Raw genomic sequence first — 22,608 nt, 5'->3', positions numbered from 1 at the left:
CTCATTTAAGAAATCTTCCAGGATGCTGGTGTTGAGCCAGCCCCGCTCCTGCATTCGAGCAGCAAACTGGATGAACAATTAGGCGCACTAATCTCATGTGGGCAAGCCTTTACCTCCCTATGAATAATTTAGCGTTTAACCAACTGAGGCTGATAACAACGAAATGTATTTCCCTCTGCCAAGTGGAGGCAGGAGCCGTGAATATTTGCGCTCCCCAGGCAGTGAAAGGAGAGAGGAGGATTTTCCCAAAATGTAATCAGTTTAATGTCTGAAGTCGGCAAAAGGGAGAGAACATCAGTTATGAGAGGGTGTCCTGAGCGCTACAGCGAGGTATCAGCGGCGGTCTGAAACGCCCGTCTGCTCAGGGCGAGGAATCTGACCTTTAAAGTGAAAAAGGTTATTTGTATGTATTTATTCATTTTTTGAGAAGTTTAATGCAGGTTAAACAAACAAAGCTGCAGAATACTCAGTACAGAAACAGTCCTGCCCACTGGGTTACGACTGACCACCGAGTCTGATCTGTGAAGAGATTTAAATAAAGGTCGAAGGAATGAATATTCAGAGCAACAAAGTCAAATTGTCCTGTTATTACAGAAGTACCAGAGTGAGTTTGCTTTTGAAAGCGGCAGATCGCAGGTTAGCAAACTCGGCTTAGATTTGATAATCACGCAGATCAAGGAGGGTAGGAAATGGCATGAAGAAGAAACGCTACTCTCATTGAAGTCTAAAGTGCATTTTGAGTGCTGGAGTGATTCTCTAAACTTTGAACAAAACTGTCAAGCTGTCATTTCAGGGCAACTCCTCAAAGTCTGTATCTGATAGAACTTCGCATGACCTATGCAAATGAGCTGATGGGCTCAGAAAGAGGATTTGAGACGAATGATTCCTCCAAAAAACAACTGCCTCAGGCCTCTGAGCATTACCATCTCTTAGATCTTTACACAGAGCAACTTGACACACACCTTAATGTGTGTCTCAGGTCGTTTTAATATTTAGAAGCACTTGTTTTGTCATCAGTCAAAACTTCTTCAACAGATAAGGATAAGATATTCACTACTTAAACTGACAATAGAAAATCTTTCATTGTACTCCATACTCCCTAAAAACAGTTGTGATTGACAGTGTTGGGCAGAATCATTAAAATGCTGATCATTTTTTTCTAGTCTGAATATGGAGATGGTATTGATCAAGAATTAATGAACAAGATGGAAAAGTGTGTGCGTCGTTCTATAAACACATTCAAATAGTTTCTGACAGTCTATAGAGGCGATGAGTTCACACAACAGTCTACGCACAGCAGTCCAGGTTCCTTGCCGTCCATCTGCAGTCTGCCCCATAGCAACAGAGTGATGTGACATTATATCCAAACAAGCTTTTCCGACTTTATTCTCAAAATTCTGACTCAGACCACAGTTATTGTCTTCTTACGACCCATTATGTGTTGTTCCTGCTCTTATCTTCTCCCACCAGCTGAGCTGCAGCTGTTCACTGTGGAGGGAGAAGGTGAGAATGAGCTTTTGAATTGTACCTACTGATGAACAGACTTTAATAAAGACAGGGGTATTAATGTATATTATTGTTGTGTTTACCTGTTTGGTTGTGTAGTATGACTTGATTCAGTCATACCACACTAGTGATTCAGAGATTGTTTTGGCTGTCTTATCATGTGTTGTTTCTTCTCTCACCCTCTTCCACCTTCCGAGCTGCTGCTGTTCACTGTGGAGGAAGAAGTCGAGTATGTAAAATAAGTGCCCTAGAATTAACTGTCATTGATAAAAGATATAATTTACTCAATAATTCAAAAGATGACTTGTATTAATGACCTTTGTCTATATTACTTTATCTTACTCAGCCTTGGGTGGACAAAAAGTGAGAATGAGGTTCTGACTCATAAAGGTTGAGACTTAGATCAGACTATAAAGTCATTGTGTTAACTAGCTACATACTACACCAGTCTATACATATATCCCCTGTTTTCGCAGATGACTTGCATTATTAACCATTCATTGTCTTTCTCTCCTTTTATCTCCATCCACCACCTGAGCTGTGACCATTCACAGTGGGAAATAAAGGTGAGTGTGAGCTTCTGGTTTGTAAAAGAAGTGATAGGCTGTCATATAAAAATGAGGGAAAGTTTGTCATCGTTTAAACCAGCTACATACTTTGTGCAAAACCTGCGTAATCATATAAAATCACTTATTTAGTAATTCACGGATTATTTTAGCTCTCTCACTCACCATTATGTGTTGATTCTGCTCTTATCTTCCTCCACCACCTGAGCTGCTGCTGCTGCTCACTGTGGATACAGTAGGTGAGTGTGAGCTTCTGCCTTGTAAGATAAGTGACCTAGAATTTACTGATTGTCATTGAAAAAAGGGAAATTAATGTTTGTATTTGCGTTAACCTATTTGTCCATTTAATATGACTTACTCAATAATCCAAAGATGCCTTGTCTCACTGACCTTTGTCTATCTTACTAAACCTTGGACAAAAATTGAGTTTGGGGTTCTGACTTTCTACATAATATATGCCACACCTGTTTATAGTAGGAGTGTGAGATGTGTGAAATAAATGAATAGAAAAGACTGATGTATAAACAAGAGGGCAGTTGGTTATGTTATTGTGTAAACTAGATACATACTTTGTGCGGCACCTGTTAAAACATATGATATCAATCATTTAGTGACTCAAAGATTATTTTGGCTGTCTTACTAACCACCATGTTTTGTTCCTGCTCTTATCTTCTTCCACCACCTGAGCTGCTGCTGTTCACTGTGGAGGAAGAAGGTGAGTGTGATTCTGATTTGTAAAATAAATAAATTAGTAAAAAGTCATATATTAAAGAGGGCAGTTGTTTATGTAATTGTGTAAACTACTGTAGCTACATATTAGCTACACAACTAGCTACAATCTAAGTGCTGTATCGTAGGCAACTGGCCTTGTTTCAGTTTTTGTTGAAGACGTTTCTCATCCAAGAGGCTTCTTCAGTTCTAACTAACTGGAGGGGAGTTGCAGGCTTTTAAACTCTGTGTGGCCAAACCGGCCTTAAACACATGTCAACAAGTGTCCTTACAGAGTCGTTAAGGACACTTGTTGACACGTGTTTAAGGCCGGTTGGGTCAAAGACCCACAAGTGGCCCTAACGACTCTGAAACTCAGAGCTCACACTTGTCCTTGACGACTCTGTAAGGACACTCTCACACAGAGTTAAAAAGCCTGCAACTCCCCTCCAGTTAGTTAGAACTGAAGAAGCCTCCTGGATGAGAAATGAAACGTCTTCAAGAAACTGAAACACGTCCAACTGCGTAAGATACAGCACTTAGAATTACCATGACCTGGATGACTGAGAACCTTCATCAACAACTACTCACTGAGCAGGCAACGTCTGTGGACATCCAAAACAGGTTGATATCATGTCCGTCGGGCCAGGCCATGATCTGGACGTCCAATGACAGCCAGAATTAGTCGATAAATGACGTTGAGAAAAGACGTCCAGTAGGGCCATAATCTAGACATCTACTGACATCCAGTGTCAGTAGTCTTTGATGTCCATAAATGACGTCTAAGAGCGTGATCTAGACCACTTTTTGCTCACTGGGTAGCTACAAATGAAGGTGTGTAGTTGTGTTTGTCCATTTAATTTTACCTACTCAATAATTCAATTATGACTTGTCTTACTAACCTATGTCTATCTTATTTTATCTTATTCAAAACAAAAAGGTGAGTATGAGGTTCTGACTTGTAACAACCTACAACAGACTATAACACTGAAAAACTAGGAGGTTAGGTATGTTATTGTGTTAGCTAGCTACATATTGTATTCTACACCTTTCACCTGAGCTGCTGCGGTTCACTGTGAAGAGTAACGGTGAGTGTGAGCTTTTCATCTGTGAAATTAGTGACTCAGAATAGGCTGTCATCTAAAAACAGGGGGAAATTAATGATTGTCATCAGTTAAACTAGCTGTATACTTTGTACAACCTGTTTAAACATATAATGTTTTGGCTGTCGCACTAACCACCATGTGTTGTTTTCATCTCGTACTTCCTCCACCACCTGAGCTGCTGCTGTTCACTGTGGATGAAAAAGAGCTTCTGATTCATGAAATAATTCAATTAGAATAGGCTGTCATGTAATAAACTGGGGAATTGTTAATATTGTCTCATTGTGTAAACTAGCTACACACTTATTGCAACGTATAATATCAATCATTTAGTGATTCAGAGATTATTATTATTATCATTATTATTGGCTGTATTACTCACCACCATGTGCTGTTTCTGCTCGTATCTTTCTTCTCATTCCAGAGATTTAAAGTGTAGGCTTTAATTTGATTTGTCATTTCATCATTTGGACTGCATGCTATGTGCAGCTATGTGCACATTAATGCAGTCTTTTTACACTCAGATGGGGACACAAAGCAGGCCCCTCAGAGGACGTTTTAAGGACAGGCCCCAAATGATCTCTGAAAGTTGCAATATAAACTCCTGGACTGGCAAGATCCATACACTAGATCAATACACCCGGCAGCAACAGACGTATGAGACGACGCTGAGGTTTAAAGAGAAATGCATCACCCTGACATTCAAGACGAGATGTGAGAAAAGATGTGAAAAAAAAACATAAAGTGAGCACTGCTGCCAGGGCCCTTAGCGACATCTGAGACACCTGTGGTCAGGTCACGGTGCCGTCACAGAGACCATAAATATCCCAACCTGAAATAATAACCTGAGAGAAGATACAGCCTATTTGTCATCCTAGAGCTACCAGTGATGTACTAGACAACTCCCAGCCCTGTTCAGGGTCGGCCTCAGTGCACCTGCTATCCCTCTGCATATTAAAGCGAGGCACCACCAGGACAGAGACGTTCCCTTCAGTCCCTGGAGCAGCTCATACCGTCATCTTCTGATTGATTGAAAGTCTTCCCAAAAGTGTGCTTCCAACTTTGTGGCAACAGTTTGTGTCTTGACCCTTTCCCATTTCAACATGACAGCGTCCCAGTGTGCAAAATCAGGCTCGTAAAGAAATGGATCCCCCAGTTTAGTGTGAAGGAACTTGACTGTGAGCCAGGTCTTATCATCCAACATCAGTGATGGCCCTTACTAAGACCTGAAGCCAGGTTCTGAAATCTGTTGGAAGGCATCAAACGAAGAGTGGAGGCTGTTACAGCAGCAGATTAATGCCCATGGTTTACAACTGACGTGTTCAACAATCACATATGGGTGCAAGGTTCAGGTGTCTATGTAAATGCAGTCTACTAATAATGCCACAATCCTTATGATCTTACTTTGTACATCAAGTTAAAGCACAGTTGGTATTTAGAGTGATTTATCCCTACAGGAGCATGAATGTGGTCTTTCAGTTTCTAATGGATTCATACAGTTATATCCTGTGTACAAAGATTTGACCTAATGTTGGTGTTAGAGGAAAAAGCTCAGAGTGTCTGAATTAGAAAAGGGTTTACCCTCTGCGGAGCGTGAATCAGTCAGAAAAAGAATGGCCATCTGCCCTTTAGATTTAGATATTTCTGCTGCAGCGATTGAATTTTGAACAGATGGCACTGCTAAAAGAAGCCAGAGGCCACCAAAAACATTAAAAGTCATCCTCAGCAGACAAAACTAAACAAGAAAAAAATGTTCATCACTGCCCTTTAAAACAAACCATATGAATCATTTCTGCTCTGTCTCCTCTGTGATCAAAGTTAAAGTACCCCCAGGCAACTAAAACTACTCTGTTGAGGTTAGACGGTGTACAGAAAGGTTGTCATCGTGGCTAACAGAAAACCAAGAACTACAGTCTCTTGTGTCACAGTCAGACATTTGGTTGACCAACCGTGACCTGACCTCACGCATCACAAGTTTTGCAGCACAGTAAAATGTCAGGTTACCCCTGTCTGTGCTCCAGACAGACAACAGTCATTATCCTCGCAGCCTAAAGAGGCGCTTGTCAAACCAAAAGTCTTTTTAAGTGTTTAAACTAACCATGAGTGCTGCTGTTTTTCTGATGAGGACATTTCATCTTGCTCGTGGGGGATTTATCAAGCTGTGCAACAGGTCAGGGAGACACCAAGAAGAAAATTGATGATAATAATGACAAATATTATTAGCTAACAGTGTTAGCCCGACTTCACTGTCTTGTATGTGGAACTAAGTCAGAAATATATAAATGTAAAATTAAAAAAGACTAAGTCATTCTATTAAGCAGCTGATCACCTGGAGAACATGGTCTGTTTGTTGTGGACTATTTCAGCTGTGGATTGATACACATTTAGTGCTTTATTGTGTGCTGAGCAGCAGGACGGTGTTTGCATGATTGAGTAAAAACACACTCAGTAATATCTCGTGATTTTAAGGAGTTGTTTAACACTGGAGCTCTATGACACGAGGAATCAGAGATAACAGCCAAAAGTTACACTGAATACCAGCTTTAGTCTAATTTTGTATGGAGCTAGAACAGTGAGGTTAAAATGTGGCTGTGAAAACAAAACTTGAACCAAAAAAGAAAATATTGCTATTGCCAAATAAATAAATAACAAATGACTAAAAAAAAAAAATCTGAAAAAGCAATCACAAAATAAAAAGAAATCATTTTAATGTCTGTCATTTCTATTAGAAAAAGTTGTATTGGCACTGAAAAATAAAACACGGACACACGGACATTAAATTAATTTCTTTTAATTTTATGATTGTTTTTTCAGATTTCTTCTTCATGTTCGTCCTTTTTCAATTATGTTTTTTTTTTTTTTTTTTTTTTGTCAGCGTTCAGTGGTGGACCTCTGCAAAATATCAGTTAGAAACTAACTTTAAACCAGCCCTTGGCATACTTGCATTGAAATAAATACACATGATGAAAAAAAATCCTTTAAAAAAGTCATTAAAAACAAAATAAAATGAACTTTTTTTAAAATTAGTTTTATTTTTCAATATTTGTTTCAACAGTGTGAATGTTCCCTTTTTCAATTCACATTTGTTTATTTATTTATACCATATATTTCTGTTGCCAAAAACAAAGTCACTTCTCTAACCCCATAGAGTTGGGTCTTTTCATGGCATTTCTTGACAAAAAGAAAAAAACTTATCCTTTAAGTTAAATTTTAAAAAAGAAATAAAGAAAGAAATGGTGTGTGTAGAAGTTTTAACCAGTGCATTTTTAAAATGTTACATTACTCCATTATTCTTCATGTAGGCCTACACGTGTGTCAAAACCGCCATGTTGTTTGGAATATGCATGTAAAAACATAAAGGTGTGTTTTTGACCCACCACCTGAGCTACTGAGCATACTGATGGGTATTCATTAAGCGTGAAGCTGTGCCAGCGGCTCGGCCAGGGGGCGTGGCCTGCGAGGATCAGGTCGGGTAGTCCACTCACTGTGACTTGTCTTCCTCACCGGAGGAGGAGGAGGAGGTGATGGTGGAGGTGGTGGAGGAAGAGGAGGAGGGAGGGAAGCTGCTCTCCGAGCTGCCTGTGACGGACACAACACCGCATGGCCGCCTTCAGAGAAAATTATCTGAATTGTTTCCCTTTTTTTCCAAAACTCGCTGCGGTCAGATGTGTGCGCTCTGAACAAGGTAAGACTTTTTCTTTCTTTTCTTTCTTTCTTTCTTCTCATCATCTCATACTTCACAGGCTGACTGACTTCAGATTTCCATAATGGATCGTTCTGATTATTTCTGATTATTTTTTTAATCAGGTGGAGAATGTGCTGATTGTTTTTTAATAGGCTCCTGATGAGCACATTGTGAGAAGTGTTTTATTTTCACCGTCGGTTGATAAAAGCCAATTCATGCAGTCTAACATCAAGTGTTTTATCCTTGTGTATTTCAAAAGTATTCAGACAGGATAAAAGTAAAGAGTAGTGAAGAAAATCATAGGCTTCGCAGCCTCTTTTTGATTTATATTCAGAGCATTTCCCTCCATCAGGTAGGCCAGCTCAGTACAAAACCCAGATTGGGAATGGAAATATTAAATATTTCATGAATATAAAGACAGTGGTGAATGATTGTGGTTTTAAAAGGCTGCAGAGGCTCATGTTTTTAAGCTCAGGAAATTGAACATCATCATCCTCTGGGATTCATCTTCCACTTGGGAATATACACTTACACCAAAACCTCTTCAGATGGATGAAAATCAGGTTTATTTTATTTAATATCTCAATATCACTCATTACAAATTTCCCTCAAGGGGCTTTACAATCTGTAGAGCAGCATCCTCTATCCTAAGACCCTCAAAGCTCAAGATAAAAACACATAACTGTCCTTTTCTGTGTGGTGTTCAAGGTGGATAAAGCGTAATGATTAATGTCATGAAGGTTTCTGAATTATGAGCTTCAGTCAATGGCTGCTCCCCCCCACCTCCCGCAGCGTGCGGCTTTTCAGAAATGGACTTTAAATGTGCAGTAATTCATCATGATGGAGCGCTGCTCCAGAGACCTGACACTAACTGTTATATTACAGTGTTTGTAGAAACAAATGAACTCCACAGGGGCCTTCACACTGGCAGCAGAACACATTAACATGTTGAGGAGATTCATGTGTGTTCTTGTAATGCGTTCACCTTAAGGAAGTTTATTCCAGTCACGTAGAGTGGAGGCCTTTGTCTCAGTGGTGCTGTTGTGCAGAAGTATTTTGAATATTTGAATATGAATCTTGATTTCAGCAATTTCACCCACATTATGTGATGAGGATTTTCTACTTTTCTCTGGATTATATCTTTTTTTTAATTATTTCCGTGGGGGATTTGAGCTGTTGATCAGACAAAACAAGCGATTTGAAGATGTGTACATTATAAATCCACACTTTATACGAACAACGAATTGATTCATTACTTAAGTACACAACAGACAAGAAGCAAGGCTGGAAATAATTGTTAGCTGCAGCACAAGCCCTTGTGTATAAGAGACATTAATAAATCAGATATGTTTCAGGTGAGGAGGTGGGACAATCTGCTTAAATCAGCAAAAAATGCTTCAGGGATGAGACTCAACAACCAGCTGTCTTTATACAGATAGTTTCATTTTGTTGCTTTGTATCTTTTTTGGGGTAATACTTAATTTTACAGGTCCAGAAATGTCATAATAAATAGGAGGTAATTACCAAACAGCATCTTTGAAATGTCTTTGAAATTAACCCCAATTACCACAATAATTACCTCAAAATGTATTGAAAATTACCCCCTATCAATTAGTGACCTGCAGAGGGGAAGATAGACAGAAACTAGTTGGAAATTAAACTTGCATGATATTTTTTTTTAATGATCAATCTGCTGATCTGATTCTGCATTTTTATTTCCAACTAGTTTCTAACTACCTCTCAGCAGGCCATTACTTGAATGGGACTAATTTCCAATAAATGGCTTGGCTTGGTAATTAGCACCTACTGTAAAAATGAAGTGTAATCTTTTTTATTACAATTTCTCCAAAAACGAGTAATGGTGATTTGTGTAACACAATGCACAGAAGAATCCTACTAGTAACTGTACCAAGATTTTTTTTTTTTTTAAAGTCTCCATTTGGCTGAACGTGTGGCACATTGTAACACTTTTCCAAGTCGAAGGTGCCAACAAAGTGGAACATCCATAAACTCAGTTTCTGTCACTGAGGGACAGCAAATAAAACACACATGCTTTAAAAAAGAACAGGAGCTCCTGATCTGCTGCACAGACGAAATACTGTCAGGAGACCTTATGTTAATGTTGTGCACATTCCCCCCTGAGATAATAATCCTGTCTTCTGCCTATAAATTGCTGTACTGATTGAATATGCCCACAGTCAGGCTACATTAAACCACTTAATATGCTCCCTAAATATTTCTCCCTCCTAATACACAATCCTAATTATGAGTCCAATCATAGATTTAATTGGCCGACTTGTTTCAATTCTGTAATGGCCACTCAGACAGACGGCTAACGGGAAAGTTTCTTCAAGGGCAAAGCGCCATCTTTGCAGAAGATCCACTAATGCAATAAGAACTTTGGATTTCAGATGTAAATGGGAGTGTAATGATATTCACTGATAGCTTTGATCAAATATCTCGCAGAGAATGAGAGATGAATGCAGACTCGCTGTTGGGATGAGCTGCTGGTCAGGAAGACAGTGTCCTCAGAGATGCCACTAGTAATCATTATCAATTTGAGCTAATCTCTGTATTTTTTTCTTTTCAAATGAGATGAGCAAACGTGATATTTTAAAGGAACAGTCCACTCAAAAAGGAAAATTCACTCATTGCCGTCTCACCCCCATGGCGATAGAAAGCGGGGAGAAGTTTTTGTAGTCCACAAGACACTTCTGGAGCTTCACAGCAAAACAGTGTTGCAGTATTCTCCCTAAAATGTAAAAAAAATACAACAGAAAACAAAATATAAACTGGCTCCATACAGTTTGTTCAGCATAATCCGAGTCGCGGGAAGCCCCAAGATTAAAGATGCAGTATGCAAGAATTGACAACCTATCCAGTTCATACCCAGAACAAATGGGGGGAGCATATCACCACCTAACTGCTGCTAATTGTGGCTTAGCTAGTTAGCTCAGTAAGCCATGCATCCAGTGGTTCAGATTGGGAACAAGTACACCACTAGTACTGGAGCCTTAGGCCAGGCCGGGGCTAACTGGTTAGCATGCTAACTGCAGTAGATATCTCTACAACAAGATACATACACGTTATAAAGTCAAATCTGTTATTTCTTCAGATTCTATTGATCAGTCATTTTTTTTAATGATTTCAACGATTCTTACATATTGCACCTTTGAACCTTGCACCTTGTAGCTGCTAAGCTAAAAGCGTGTGTTAGGCTGTAAATTATGTTTTCTCGAATCAATTATGGATCTTTGGGCTTCAGGAGTCCTGGATTACGCCAGATTAGCTGTATGTTACCATTTTATGTTTCTTTTTTGGTTGTTTTTTACATTTTTACATACGTTTTTTGTTAAAACTCCCCGTTGCTTCAGTTGTTTAGGAGAATGCTGCCATGCTGTTTTGCTGTGAAGCTCCAGAAATGTTTTGTGGACTACAAAAGCTTCCCTGACTTTCCATCAGCATGAGGATGAGTAGAATTTTTTAAAAGCCCAACACAAATTCACCAAGGTAACGTTTTAAACCTGCTTATTTTTTTCTGACCATCAGTCCAAAACTTGAAGGTACGCTATTTTTACAATGATATAAAATAGAGAAAGGCAGCAAATTCTTACATTTGACACGTTGGAATGAGCAAATATTAGTTTTTTTTTGCTTGATAAATGATTTAAAGGTGTAATTGATCACATTCAGCCACTAAATGAAGTATTCCATCTCCCCTCTTCCATTGTATTCATGTTACAACACCGCTTTTGTTCGAATCATCTGCTGTGGTTGCCAGTTTGTCGCGCTAGCTTAGGTTGCTAAATTACTTAGCAAAACTTAGCATTAGCATAAACTGGAACCAACTGTCACAATCATAATAAGGAAAAGACTTTTATTCTACATCTTTCTACAAACTCTTTAGGTGTTTGTTGACATAACAAAGTTATCAATATGACCTTTAATCAATTACGAATGCTTCAAAAATGTACATTTATAAAAACACCATAACACTTCAATGTCTAAATGGACACAAATCAACCCACCAACAGGATTTGTGACTTTGTGTTTATTCTCGATACAGACTCGACACTCTTCGCTCAACAAGTGCTGAAGCTTCTGTTCTCACTTCAGATCTGGAGAGACGCACAGGCATGACAATTCCTCCATTGTTTAAACGTAAGAGCATGCCATGTCTGTTTTTGAATTTGTTTTGGTATCTCATGACTGCCCACGCCCTTTTTGTCAAAACACAAGCAGCTTGACAACATTTCCATTTTGCCTGATCATCCTCCTCTCCCAGAGGAAGAAAATTATGAGTAAGAGGCGCTAAAAACTCTCAGAGTGGGGGCTGGAAAGTGGCAGGGAAAGCACTCCATAATGTAGCAGGCGGAAGAGGCCATTTAATACATCTTACAGCTGTTCATCATCATGTCACAGGGCTGCTATCGCCCTGCCCCGTCCATACTAATATATGCATGAATGAAACATGAAGACCTGTGGAGGAGTTTATACTTCAGAGAGTATGTATTCAGCCTCAGGCCAGGCACCAACACAGCACATGCAAATAAAATATGTCAGACAAGAAGCTTGAGGACATAAATGTGTCACCTGTGTCAGACTTGCTGCTCTAATTTTTACCTCAAGCAACCATTTGTCTTAAAATTCAAATTGCACCTCCGTAGGACATACAGCGCCATGCTGCAGAACTTCTAAAAGACATCTTCCCTGTTTAATATTGTTTGACCTTTGTCGGATTGTTTCTACTTGTTTCTCTTTTAAAATCTGTTTCCTGCCCGACACTTCTCGCAGTAGTCCTCAAACACAGGTGGGACGAGGAAATAAACTTTTTAAACGCGGCTAATCTCTTTGCGCAGGCACTTCTTCGCGCCGCACCGAGAAATCTCATTACAAGCGAAAATGCATTCCAAATATCACCCCGCTTCGCTCCTCTCCTGAAACAATCCGACATATCCATTCAACACCTATTTCATTTCGATTCACCCTCTGGCTACTGAACCCAGAATCAAGTGTTTATTTGGGTGAATTTCGTTCCGCCTCGTGGTGGGATGTGCCATGATCGAAAGCCTTTGATCCAGCACGAACATTTGACAAGCGTGACCGCTCTCCGAAGGCTTTATCTCGGATGCTTTTTCATTCTTTTTTTCCTTGCCAGCGTTTATCTCACTCAGTGACATCCCAGATCTCCAACACGTACTCTGAGAGGGGTACTGAGTGGGATTATCAGCGGCCGAAGCCTTCGCCACGGTAATATAGTGCCCTCCTCAAGGTTCAATTCCTGTCCTGTCATCCGGCGGTTGAGTAAGAGCAGCGGCTCACAGACACAAGACCTTCAAGGAAGTCATCACAGGCTCCAGCTGTCTGCTCTGGAATAAAAATTGTCCACGCTTTTCATTTATCTTTGTATTCCCTGCATGACTGGCTGCTTTTCTCATAATGCCACAGATCATTTTCTTTTTTGCCCCTAGGGGTATTATTGCCTCTGTGGCGTCCTTGTCTCCCCCCCCCTGTTGTTTTTGATTATATTTTGTTTCGTCTTTTTCACTTTTCTTTTATAACCCTAACCCCTCCTCCCCTCCCCCGCTGCTCCACAGCTGCCTCCTCACAGTCTCTGTAAATAGATATTTTCCTTTAATCGACCTGCCTCATTAAATAAGGTTAAACAAAAATCACATATTAATAACAGGATGTTTAATGGCTGCCAGCTTCTTGTTTGCAGAGGCAAAAAGACAAGTAGGCTTTAATGTTTGTGGGATGAAAAAGTAATTGTGAACGCCACTCAGTTCCCTCAACCGTAACCTCTGTTGTCTCTAATGCATCTGTAATGAAGGGTGAAAAATTAACAAAAAGACAGACTGTGTCCTCTGAAAAGAGGCTATTGAGGGATATTTTTACTCTATAATCATGACTGGGTGTTGTGTGATGGGTTTTTTTTGTTTTTTTAGCAAGTCATCTTAAATGTGTTCTATTTTGTTTGTGTGATGTCTTCATGTGTTCCCACGGCCGTCATAGAACGAGCAAGAGGAGGTAATGAGCCTGTTTCTAAAAGCCCTGGATCATGAAGGTGGTGTTAAATATACTTTATCTCTTTTCTTGTTTTAACAGGTTTCCTCCATTAAAGCCTTTCAGCATGGCTGAACATGACATCCTGAATCCATCAGCGACTGCCTCTTAAAACATGAGAATTTGTCATTTCGATTAAGATACTCTGGATTAAATATGACGAACCGTGCGGCAGTGTTTAGCTTCCTAAGTAAGACATACTGCCAAGGAAATCCCGGCCAAGGCCATTTGATTGGTGGAGCTTTGGCAAGAGCCTCAACAAATTAACTTTAGGGGGAGTTTATGCGGCAGGAAAAGCTTTCATCTTGTGCATTTGGAGGGTAGAAAAAAGAAGAGTAACTGAAGCTGTAGTGATTTAGGAACAGATGAAGAAAGAACTGAATGCACCCATCACATTACAATGTTTCCTGCTGAGAACTTGAGTGTTTTCCCTGCGGCAGATCGCTGTCCCAACTGCAGCTCCTCCGCCCACCCGGGGGTGGACGTAACCAAGGCGGTGGTTCTGGGAATGGTTCTGCTGCTGTTTGTAGTGTTCGGCGTCCTCGGCAACATCCTGGTCATCCTGTCCGTGCTGTTCCACCACCACTGGCGCTCGGTGACGCACTACTTCATCGCCAACCTGGCAGCGGCGGACCTGCTGCTCAGCTCCGCCGTCCTGCCATTCTCCGCCACCTCTGAGGCTCTGGGCAGATGGGTGTTTGGCAGGTCCTTCTGCAGCGTCTGGGCCGCGCTGGACGTCCTCTGCTGCACTGCCTCCATCCTCAGCCTGTGTGTGATCTCTATTGACCGGTATCTGGCCGTCAGCTACCCGCTGCGCTACCCTGCCATGGCTACGGGGAGGCGAGGCCTGACTGCGGTGGCTGCTCTCTGGGGACTCTCGGCTGCTATATCTGTGGGCCCTCTGTTCGGCTGGAGGGAGCCCGAACCAGAGGATGAGACGGTGTGCCGAATTACGGAGGAGCCCGGCTACGCTTTGTTCTCAGCGCTAGGATCTTTCTACATACCTCTGGCTATCATCCTGGCCATGTACTGCCGTGTTTATACTGTGGCAAAGAGAGAGACGAAAACCCTCAGAAAGGGTAGTAAGGGCGATGAGGTAGAGATGGAGGGGGTGATGCTGAGGATACACAGAGGAAATGCTGCTCAAACAGGGAAGCAGAAGGAGGATGGTGAGGTTACCGCGAGGCATAAACGCACCGCTTTCTCACTGCCGAAGCTGCTGAAGTTCTCAAGAGAAGAGAAAGCAGCCAAGACTCTTGGCATTGTTGTCGGGTGCTTTATTCTGTGCTGGCTCCCCTTTTTCCTGGTTTTACCCATCGGTAGGTACCTGCTAACTTATTCTGTTTTTATCTTGACATAACCCCTCATTGTACCTTTTCATGTCTTATAAGCACATTGAAGCACAAAGCAAAGGGTTTGTTTCTCGGAAGCAAATCCTTGGAAATCTGTCAAAAACCCGCAAGGTTAACACTCTTTAATGTTTTCAATGAGAATCCTCAAAGGCTCCTCTGTGCATCTGGATCAAACGAAATATTCTGTCTGCAGGACAGTAAAAACAGGTTTTTAACTTGAATTGTGACTCCATTCTTGATCTTGCAGTGCCAATGCTTTTTGGACACTTGGGGAGAGCAAGTTGTGAACTCCCAATATCAACATATCATTAACTTTTATAAGCTGATAAACAGTCGCATCCAGCAGAAAATGCTTGGTAGATGATTGGCTTAATCATCTTTCGATCACCGTCTATAAACCAATCAGATCAGCTGTAGGATAGCACTACTGGTTCAGCCCTTTGGTAATTGAACATTCTTACCGGAGCTAATTGAGAGAAGACGAAAACATTATTTCCAATGGAGTTTCAATCACTCTCCCTCTTCACCTTCTCCACCTCCTCCATCAGCGTGGTTCTTTTTCTTTTTGCAGTGTAGAGTTTCCACAGTTATTCCTGTTGTCCATTGTTACCGGCGGGGTAAAACAATGCCTCTTCCTGTTTTGGTCGCGCAGGAGGAAGACACGCTTCCTTGCTTCCATACTTTGGCATGCCAGGTGGCATAGTGGAAGTGCAGATGGTGTCATTTTTCATTTTTCTACAGCCATTACACTGTGCAGTCAGTATTAACTTTAGAATGTCAAGTTAAAGAAAAAAGCTCTTTATTGCCAGTTTAAAACTAGATCTTGTTTTTGCTGACTTCCAGCAGTGTTTCTGCAGTGATGAGACTGCAGAGCACCCCCATCGTGTGTAAGGACACATTTGCATCACTAGTGGCTGTGGTTGTAGGTGCAGCAGGCTTGAAACTTCAACCAGAGAGTGCAGTTACAATCTGCTTTCCAAGCCTGGTATAGATGAATGTACCCAACAATAAAAGAAACATAAGATAAACATATTCATTTTATTGATGTGTCGTACAAATCAATCAATCTTTCTTCTAGAAAACAGCTAAAAAATCTCTTTTACAGTGCAGCGGCTGTAATGTTTTTCGCTTCAGATGGACAGAAAAGTCTGAGTGATTCAAAACAGCAGTAAGTGTTGTTCAGCAACCTTCTGAGTTTTTGAAGGGCTTCCATAGAAAATCAAGTGTAACGACTGTGAGAGAATGAGCGGCACAACATGGGACGAAACTTGAAGGAAAGTAATAAGCCTTGGAATGATTGATCTGCTCTTTTTGAGCAAATAATGATTCTCTGATTCTAAAAGGGAATTTAAATTATTCAGAAATGAATCAATGTCATAATGACAACATTAATGATTTATTTGATGCTCATAGAGGCCAGCTAAATATATAAATAATAATATATAAAAATATATAAACCGTTAATTAAAAATTTTCGCCGAAGCAAAACTGAATATAAATGAACTAATTAAGGATCATGCTGTCATTTTCAATCGTCACTGTAGATATGAGCTGCCGTTAACGATACCAGGAGCTCAGCAAAAGGTAAATGTTGTGTAAGCAAGATACTCTAGACTTTATATTCAATAAATTATACCTACATTTACTCAGAGTCTGTTATCAGAGATGTTAGAGAGGACAGAAACCAACCTTTTTTTGCAGCCTAATCTAAAATCTTAATTGCTTCTGTAATAACTCTTATGGTTCGACTGAGATAAGTAAATGTCAGCGCAGGGCAGTGTGTGTTTAAGGGGAGCAGCCAGTCGTTACCTCCCCTGCACGGTGAGATTAATACTGAAACGCGTAGTTGGTGCTATAAACTGTAATATTATTGAAGGAGGGAACACTATTATACAGGATGGGGGAGATGAAACACATCATCTTGACAAATATGTGTTATCTTTCTCTCTTTTATTTGCAGGTGTGCACATTCATAGGTAGCCATATTAAAGGCCCGGTGTGTAATCCAAATGTCAACTAAAGGGTCGCTGTCAAAAACTGGGAGCTGTTGTCTGTCTTCAGTTGGTTAACGGCTCTTTTGATACAGGGATTAAATCTGCAACAATACCAGCTCAAAGTCCACTTGATACTTCTTCCGATGTTCTCAGGTGTATCACACAGCATTCATCAGTGGTCGGATGGAGATTGCCCAGTTGTCATGGAGATTGATCTTTTTACCTGCAATGATTTCATCGATACCCAATGTGGGCCATTTCTTTTGTGTTGAAAGCTCCAGAAAAAGGAAGCCGACCTTGCACGGGAAATGTTTTGTTCAAGTTACTGTGATAATTTAATTTTTTCTGCTGCCGGCAAAGTTTTGCTGAAACATTCAGAAAATGGGTCTTTTTTTAAAAGATACTATACTAACGTGACACCGGTCGAATTGCGCAGGAGTGAAGGACAAAATGAATGAGGGCTGAATTCCATTTAGCTGTTTTGATTTCAGGGTCCTGGTATTGTGCATTCAGCCCTGTTGCAAGACAAAATGTTGGCGGTGGTTGTTTCTGCACACCTCGGATGTGTTTAAACTTTACGCTTTCAAATGTTGCAACTTTACGCTTCAGGTTCAGTTTTCAATTTCAAACGCTGTGATTATGGTCTGGTTAGCATTAGGCACAATACCACTTGGTTAGGGTGAGGGAAAGATCATGTTTTGGCTTAAAGTACCTGTTTTGGTCACCACAAACACAGCTTGAGATGTCTCAAGGTCTCGTCAGAAACACCAGTTTTTTCGCCACAAACACGGCTGGAAATTGTCCTAAGCTCTGAAACTCCACCACCATCACCTCCCCCCACCAATATGAAAGTCAGGCCATAAACATGTTATGTAAATCTGATATGGCACGTGTTGTAGAAATGCCAATATAGTTCGTAGCCTGTGACACGTACAAAGTGGTTTGCAGAAACGCTGGCTGCCAACATTTGATCCTGCTGACCGGGCTGGTGCATGTTCACTCGCTGTCTCACTGTCATGACTAACTGGGACATTGAAAAGAGCAGAGCCATCATGAAGTGACACCTGTGCTTTTAATACCTTGGCAAGACAAAATGTCTGCTGTGAAACAATTAGGTTTAATTATCTGTTTGGCAGAAAGCCTCCCAAGCCTCTCTCGCCGTTGTATGTCATTGCAAGCTGAAACTTTTGGGGGGTTGTTTTGTTGGTGGTACCAAACAAGCAATTTAAAAGCGTTATCTGGTGCAGAGCATAATCTACATTGTAGTATCGCTAAACACAGGAGAGGAACAGCTCTACTCAAACTCAAATTAAGTGTAAAAAATACCTCGAATTTTGGTGGTTAAACAACACTAAGCAGGGTGCTTTGAGCTAAATTCCAACAATGACAATGCTGACATGCTAATATTTGGCCAGTAATATTTACTTCCTTACTTTAATTAGTTTAGCATATTAGCATATTGACATTTGCTAATTAACACTCAACGCAAAGTACAGTTTGAAGTGACTACGAGGAACTTTTAAGTGTTTATGAAACAGTCTCTGATTCCTCTGATGATTATAAATGACCTGTAACAGCAAACAGACCATCAGTGAAGAGACTGCTATTTCTGTACAGTTATTATTAACTGTGCGCTCAGGTCCGATCACATATAAATACATTCCCTAATCGCCATCCATCCTGCAGCAAAGATCTTTACAACCGATCGTACCGCTTTTGCCCAAAGGGAGCGCTAGAATCAACAAAAACTAAAAGTTCACTTTTAGTCAGTGGTGAGACGTTACTCAAGTACTCTACTGAAGTACAAATTCAATGCACTTTACCTCCATTTTACGCAGCTTTGTACTTCTACAGGCGTCCTGCTATCATGTCTAAAAATATAGACTGAGCCTTTAACATGAAGATATAGCAGCCAGCCTCCTGTGGCTCAGCTTCATACCTATTTTGATACAAAAGCTGTTATGGCCTGAACCATTTGTATAATGTTCCTTGATAATACGTTTGGTCTATGAACACATCAGGAAGGACCTTACACCTTCGCCTTACGTTGTGTCTCGACAATATATTTCGAGTTTTCTCAGTAGGGACATCAAAAAATTCAATTACAAGCGACCAAATAGAGCAAATAAACACCACACTGGAGCAGAATGGGCCCTGCTGTGAGATGAAATGGAATGAACCAAACTATTGCTCCCTCCTATGAAAGCTATTATAGATAACAAGCATGAGGCTTAATGGGCTGTAATGCTACAAGGCATCAGCCACCGTGTAGCATCCTAAGGCAGCCAGTCATCGGAGAATAGCTCTGCATTTCAATTGAGACAGACCTTCACGGCTCAGAGCGCAGCGCTCATTCAACCTCAGAGGCGACGCTAGTCTGAGAATCTCAGACTGAGGGCTTGAAAGAACACAGAAGGTTTGATTTTGCATTTTTCCTTTGCACTTCAGATGGAAAGCCTGTTCTCTTATAAAGCACTTGCAGGTTTTCTTCACTTCAGAGCAGTATGCTTGCCAGCCTCATAAAGTGAAGTGACTGCTGCTCATCAATGGCACCGTATATAAAGCTGCTGTGAAGCATTGCTTCTCTACAGATCAGTTTGCATATGAAAACCATGGCTGTGACTGGAATTCGACAGCTTTTATCTCCTCCACCGAGGAGACAGATGGTCTGGTGTCGTCTGCTCTTAGTTAGCAGAACATCTCTGAAACGGCTCCACAGATCTGAATGAAGTCGGGTGGAAAATGAAGTCATGTGCCAAAGAAACAACCAATTAGATTAGATTTTGGAGTAGATAGCCTTTGACTGGCAATTTATAAAGCATCTAATGTTATTACTTATAAAGGATGATTCCAGGCTATTATGTCTTTTGTAGCTGTGGTTATAATATCTATTTAAAGTAATTGCTCAAAGAAGCTTTTTTCCCTCTGGATTCTTGTTCTTAACAGCCAGCAATCATACCTGATGATTTCACATTTTTCTATTTTAAAAAGAAGTTCCTAACTTGTAGTTTATGCACACCTGAGGGAACGAAAGGTTCAAATGTAGTGAGCAAAGATGGATGATTAATATTTCACAGCTTTAAGTTTTGTTGTGTTAAAACTCGTAGACCTTTTTTCTTCCTCTCACAACCCTTGTGGAACACAAACTGCAAATTGTACTTGTGTTGTCCTCTAATGAAAATGTTTAAAAAAAAAAAAAAGTCGTCACCGTTGACATGTTTGTCTCTCTAGTCTACACTGTGTGGCTCTAATGAGCTGAAGCAGTTTGACGGCATGAGCGTAACAACAGAAGCAGCACTTCTTCTTCTTCTTCTTCTTCTTCTTCTTCTGTTTATTTGCAGATCGCAATCAACTTTAAAGTTGCACACCACAACTTATTGTATTGGACTGTGTTCATGCTGCGCTTGTTAAGTCAATGAAAGCAATTTGTCTTTGTATTGTCAGCTAATTTCATTACAGATAATATTGAATATATTGTGCATCTCTAACTTTAAATGATTAAAGGTGCAATATGTAAGAATTGGCCACCTGTCAAATTCATACTCAAAACAATTTGGGGGCAGCATATCACCAGAGTAACCGCTAAATGCTGCTAACTGTAGCTGCCATTAGCACAGTGAGCTGTGCAACTAGTAGTTGGGACTGGGAGCTCAGGGAGCCAGGGGAGAGTTGGTGTCTACATTGCTAGCATAGGAGCTTTGGACTGGGACGGGGCGAGGCTAGCTGGTTAGCATGCTAACTTTAGTGTCTATATACACGATAAAACTGCTATTTTTTTCACATTCTATTGAATTTAGTTAATTTTTGAATGTTTTTTTAAATAAAAATCTTACATATTGTACCTTTAAAAATAACCTTTTTTCAATACTCACTCACATTTTTAGATATTCTCCAACATGAAATCAACATGAACCAGATTTTAAATGTACTTATTTTGATACAACCCCGGTTCAGTCATTTGCAAACAAACTGTGTTCTCCGACAACGGTTTAACAAAGTGTTCCTGAGCCCATGTTGTAATATCCTTTATACAATCATGCATTCACAAAGTGTTGAACCTCGCCTCATCCTTGCTTGGTAACGACTGAGCCTTTCCAGGACGCCCCTTTCACACCCAGTCATGATACAATCACCCGTTACCAATCAACCTGTTGACCTTCTTTGGAGCATGCACAACTTTCAGTCTGTTGTTGCTCCTGTGTCAACTTGTTTGAAAGGTGTTGCTGCCATCAAATTCAGAATAAGCATATATTTAGAAAAATGGCTGAAGTTGATGAGGTAAAATATTTAATATATATTGTCTTTGTTCTGTCTTCAATGAAGTGTGTGTCAGAACTGATTAGAAAATGATCACATTCTGTTTTAGTGATGTTTTACACAGCGCAACAACTTTTTTGGAATCAGGGTTGTATTATTTCTGGGACTTGAAGTATTGTACTTGAGTAGTGTAGTGACTTCTTCCATTCATATTCTGATTTATGTCTGTTTGTGTGTTTCCAGGATCCATCTTCCCATCCTGTAAGCCTTCTGAAACCGTCTTTAAGATCACTTTCTGGCTGGGTTACCTCAACAGCTGTATTAACCCCATTATCTACCCGTGCTTCAGCCGGGAGTTCAAGAAAGCCTTCCACAATGTGCTCCGTGGTCGCTGCCTGAGAGCTGGGGGACACATAACCGCCCATTCCTCCAGTCCAGGTCCCGCGTCTAATTCCTCTGTCCTCTTGGCCCAAAACTGCGTGGCTGCCTCCTCGTGGCATTGCTGCAGGGCCATTTCGACCTCCTCCTCGTCCGTCGGGGGTCCTGATCAGGCTCAAAGCGCGCAAATCCAGAGTAAGAGCCTGCTGAAGGCGTGGTGTTTCTCAGCAAGACGAACGCCGGGACCACAGAACCCCTCCGGTCACAGATCAACCAAGGTCTTACGACTTTCCCTCAGCGTAACAGGGGAGGCTGTTTGATTGGCATGAGGAGGGATCTTAAGCATCCGATCTTGTGCTTTGTTTTGCCTCGGGGAAAAACTTTAACATGTATATTTATGTTCCTCAGAGGCATCAGACTGTAAGGCCAACCGGTAGTGACTTACCTCCACGGCAGGAAGAGGAAAAGTCTGCTGCCTGGAGGCCATGTGCCAGTGTAAATGCCCTGAATGTCAATTTGGGAAAGTGAATGTATAATATTTTGTCTACACTCAACAGCTTCTGTTCTGACTGACTGGCAGCAAGAGGGAAAAAGAAATTTAAACCTTTTCTGTTAGAATTGCGAGGCAAAAACGTAATGACACCGGGTTAGCAGGGATAACCACCAGCACTTGGTGAGGAATAAAAGACAATCTTATTGGAATGACATTGTAAAAAGAACATTATTTCTTTAAACATTAGTGGTATTTCTGCAGATTGCACAAAAGCCTTCAGGGGCGAGACACCCCGGCGCAATTAGCATTCACTGACAGCTCTGAGAAAGTGGAAGCTGATGTCGGAGTCAGTGTATCTGCGACCTCTGTTCAAAAGGGAATAGACACTGACAGGCTTTGATTGTGAAATATCTGTCACAGTAAGAAAGAGGAAGGAATATCAGTGGATATTATGGTTTGGGATGAATACCTTTCAGTACAGTACAGTCTCCAGCAAAAGC

At 40.8% G+C, this 22,608-nt stretch overlaps 1 protein-coding gene across 1 annotated transcript; it reads left to right on the top strand.

The window, feature by feature from the left end:
- Positions 1-14,034: 14,034 nt before the first annotated feature.
- On the top strand, positions 14,035-22,176 carry adra1ab (adrenoceptor alpha 1Ab). Its single transcript, XM_073478371.1, has 2 exons — positions 14,035-14,953; positions 21,481-22,176. The coding sequence occupies exons 1-2, from the start codon at positions 14,035-14,037 to the stop codon at positions 21,933-21,935; spliced, it is 1,374 nt and encodes a 457-aa protein (XP_073334472.1). The 3' UTR covers positions 21,936-22,176.
- Positions 22,177-22,608: the final 432 nt, after the last annotated feature.

The sequence above is a fragment of the Pagrus major genome, chromosome 12 (genome assembly GCF_040436345.1).
Source record: "Pagrus major chromosome 12, Pma_NU_1.0".
Lineage (NCBI taxonomy): Eukaryota > Metazoa > Chordata > Actinopteri > Spariformes > Sparidae > Pagrus > Pagrus major.
This window is presented reverse-complemented; position numbering and strand designations above follow the sequence as displayed.

What these genes read in the sequence shown, in the direction of transcription:
- adra1ab (XM_073478371.1), top strand. Translation starts at nt 14,035, where the DNA reads ATGTTTCCTGCTGAGAACTTGAGTGTTTTCCCTGCGGCAGATCGCTGT. An exon ending in TTTCCTGGTTTTACCCATCG is followed by an intron (nt 14,954 to 21,480) that starts GTAGGTACCTGC and finishes GTGTGTTTCCAG; the next exon opens with GATCCATCTTCCCATCCTGT.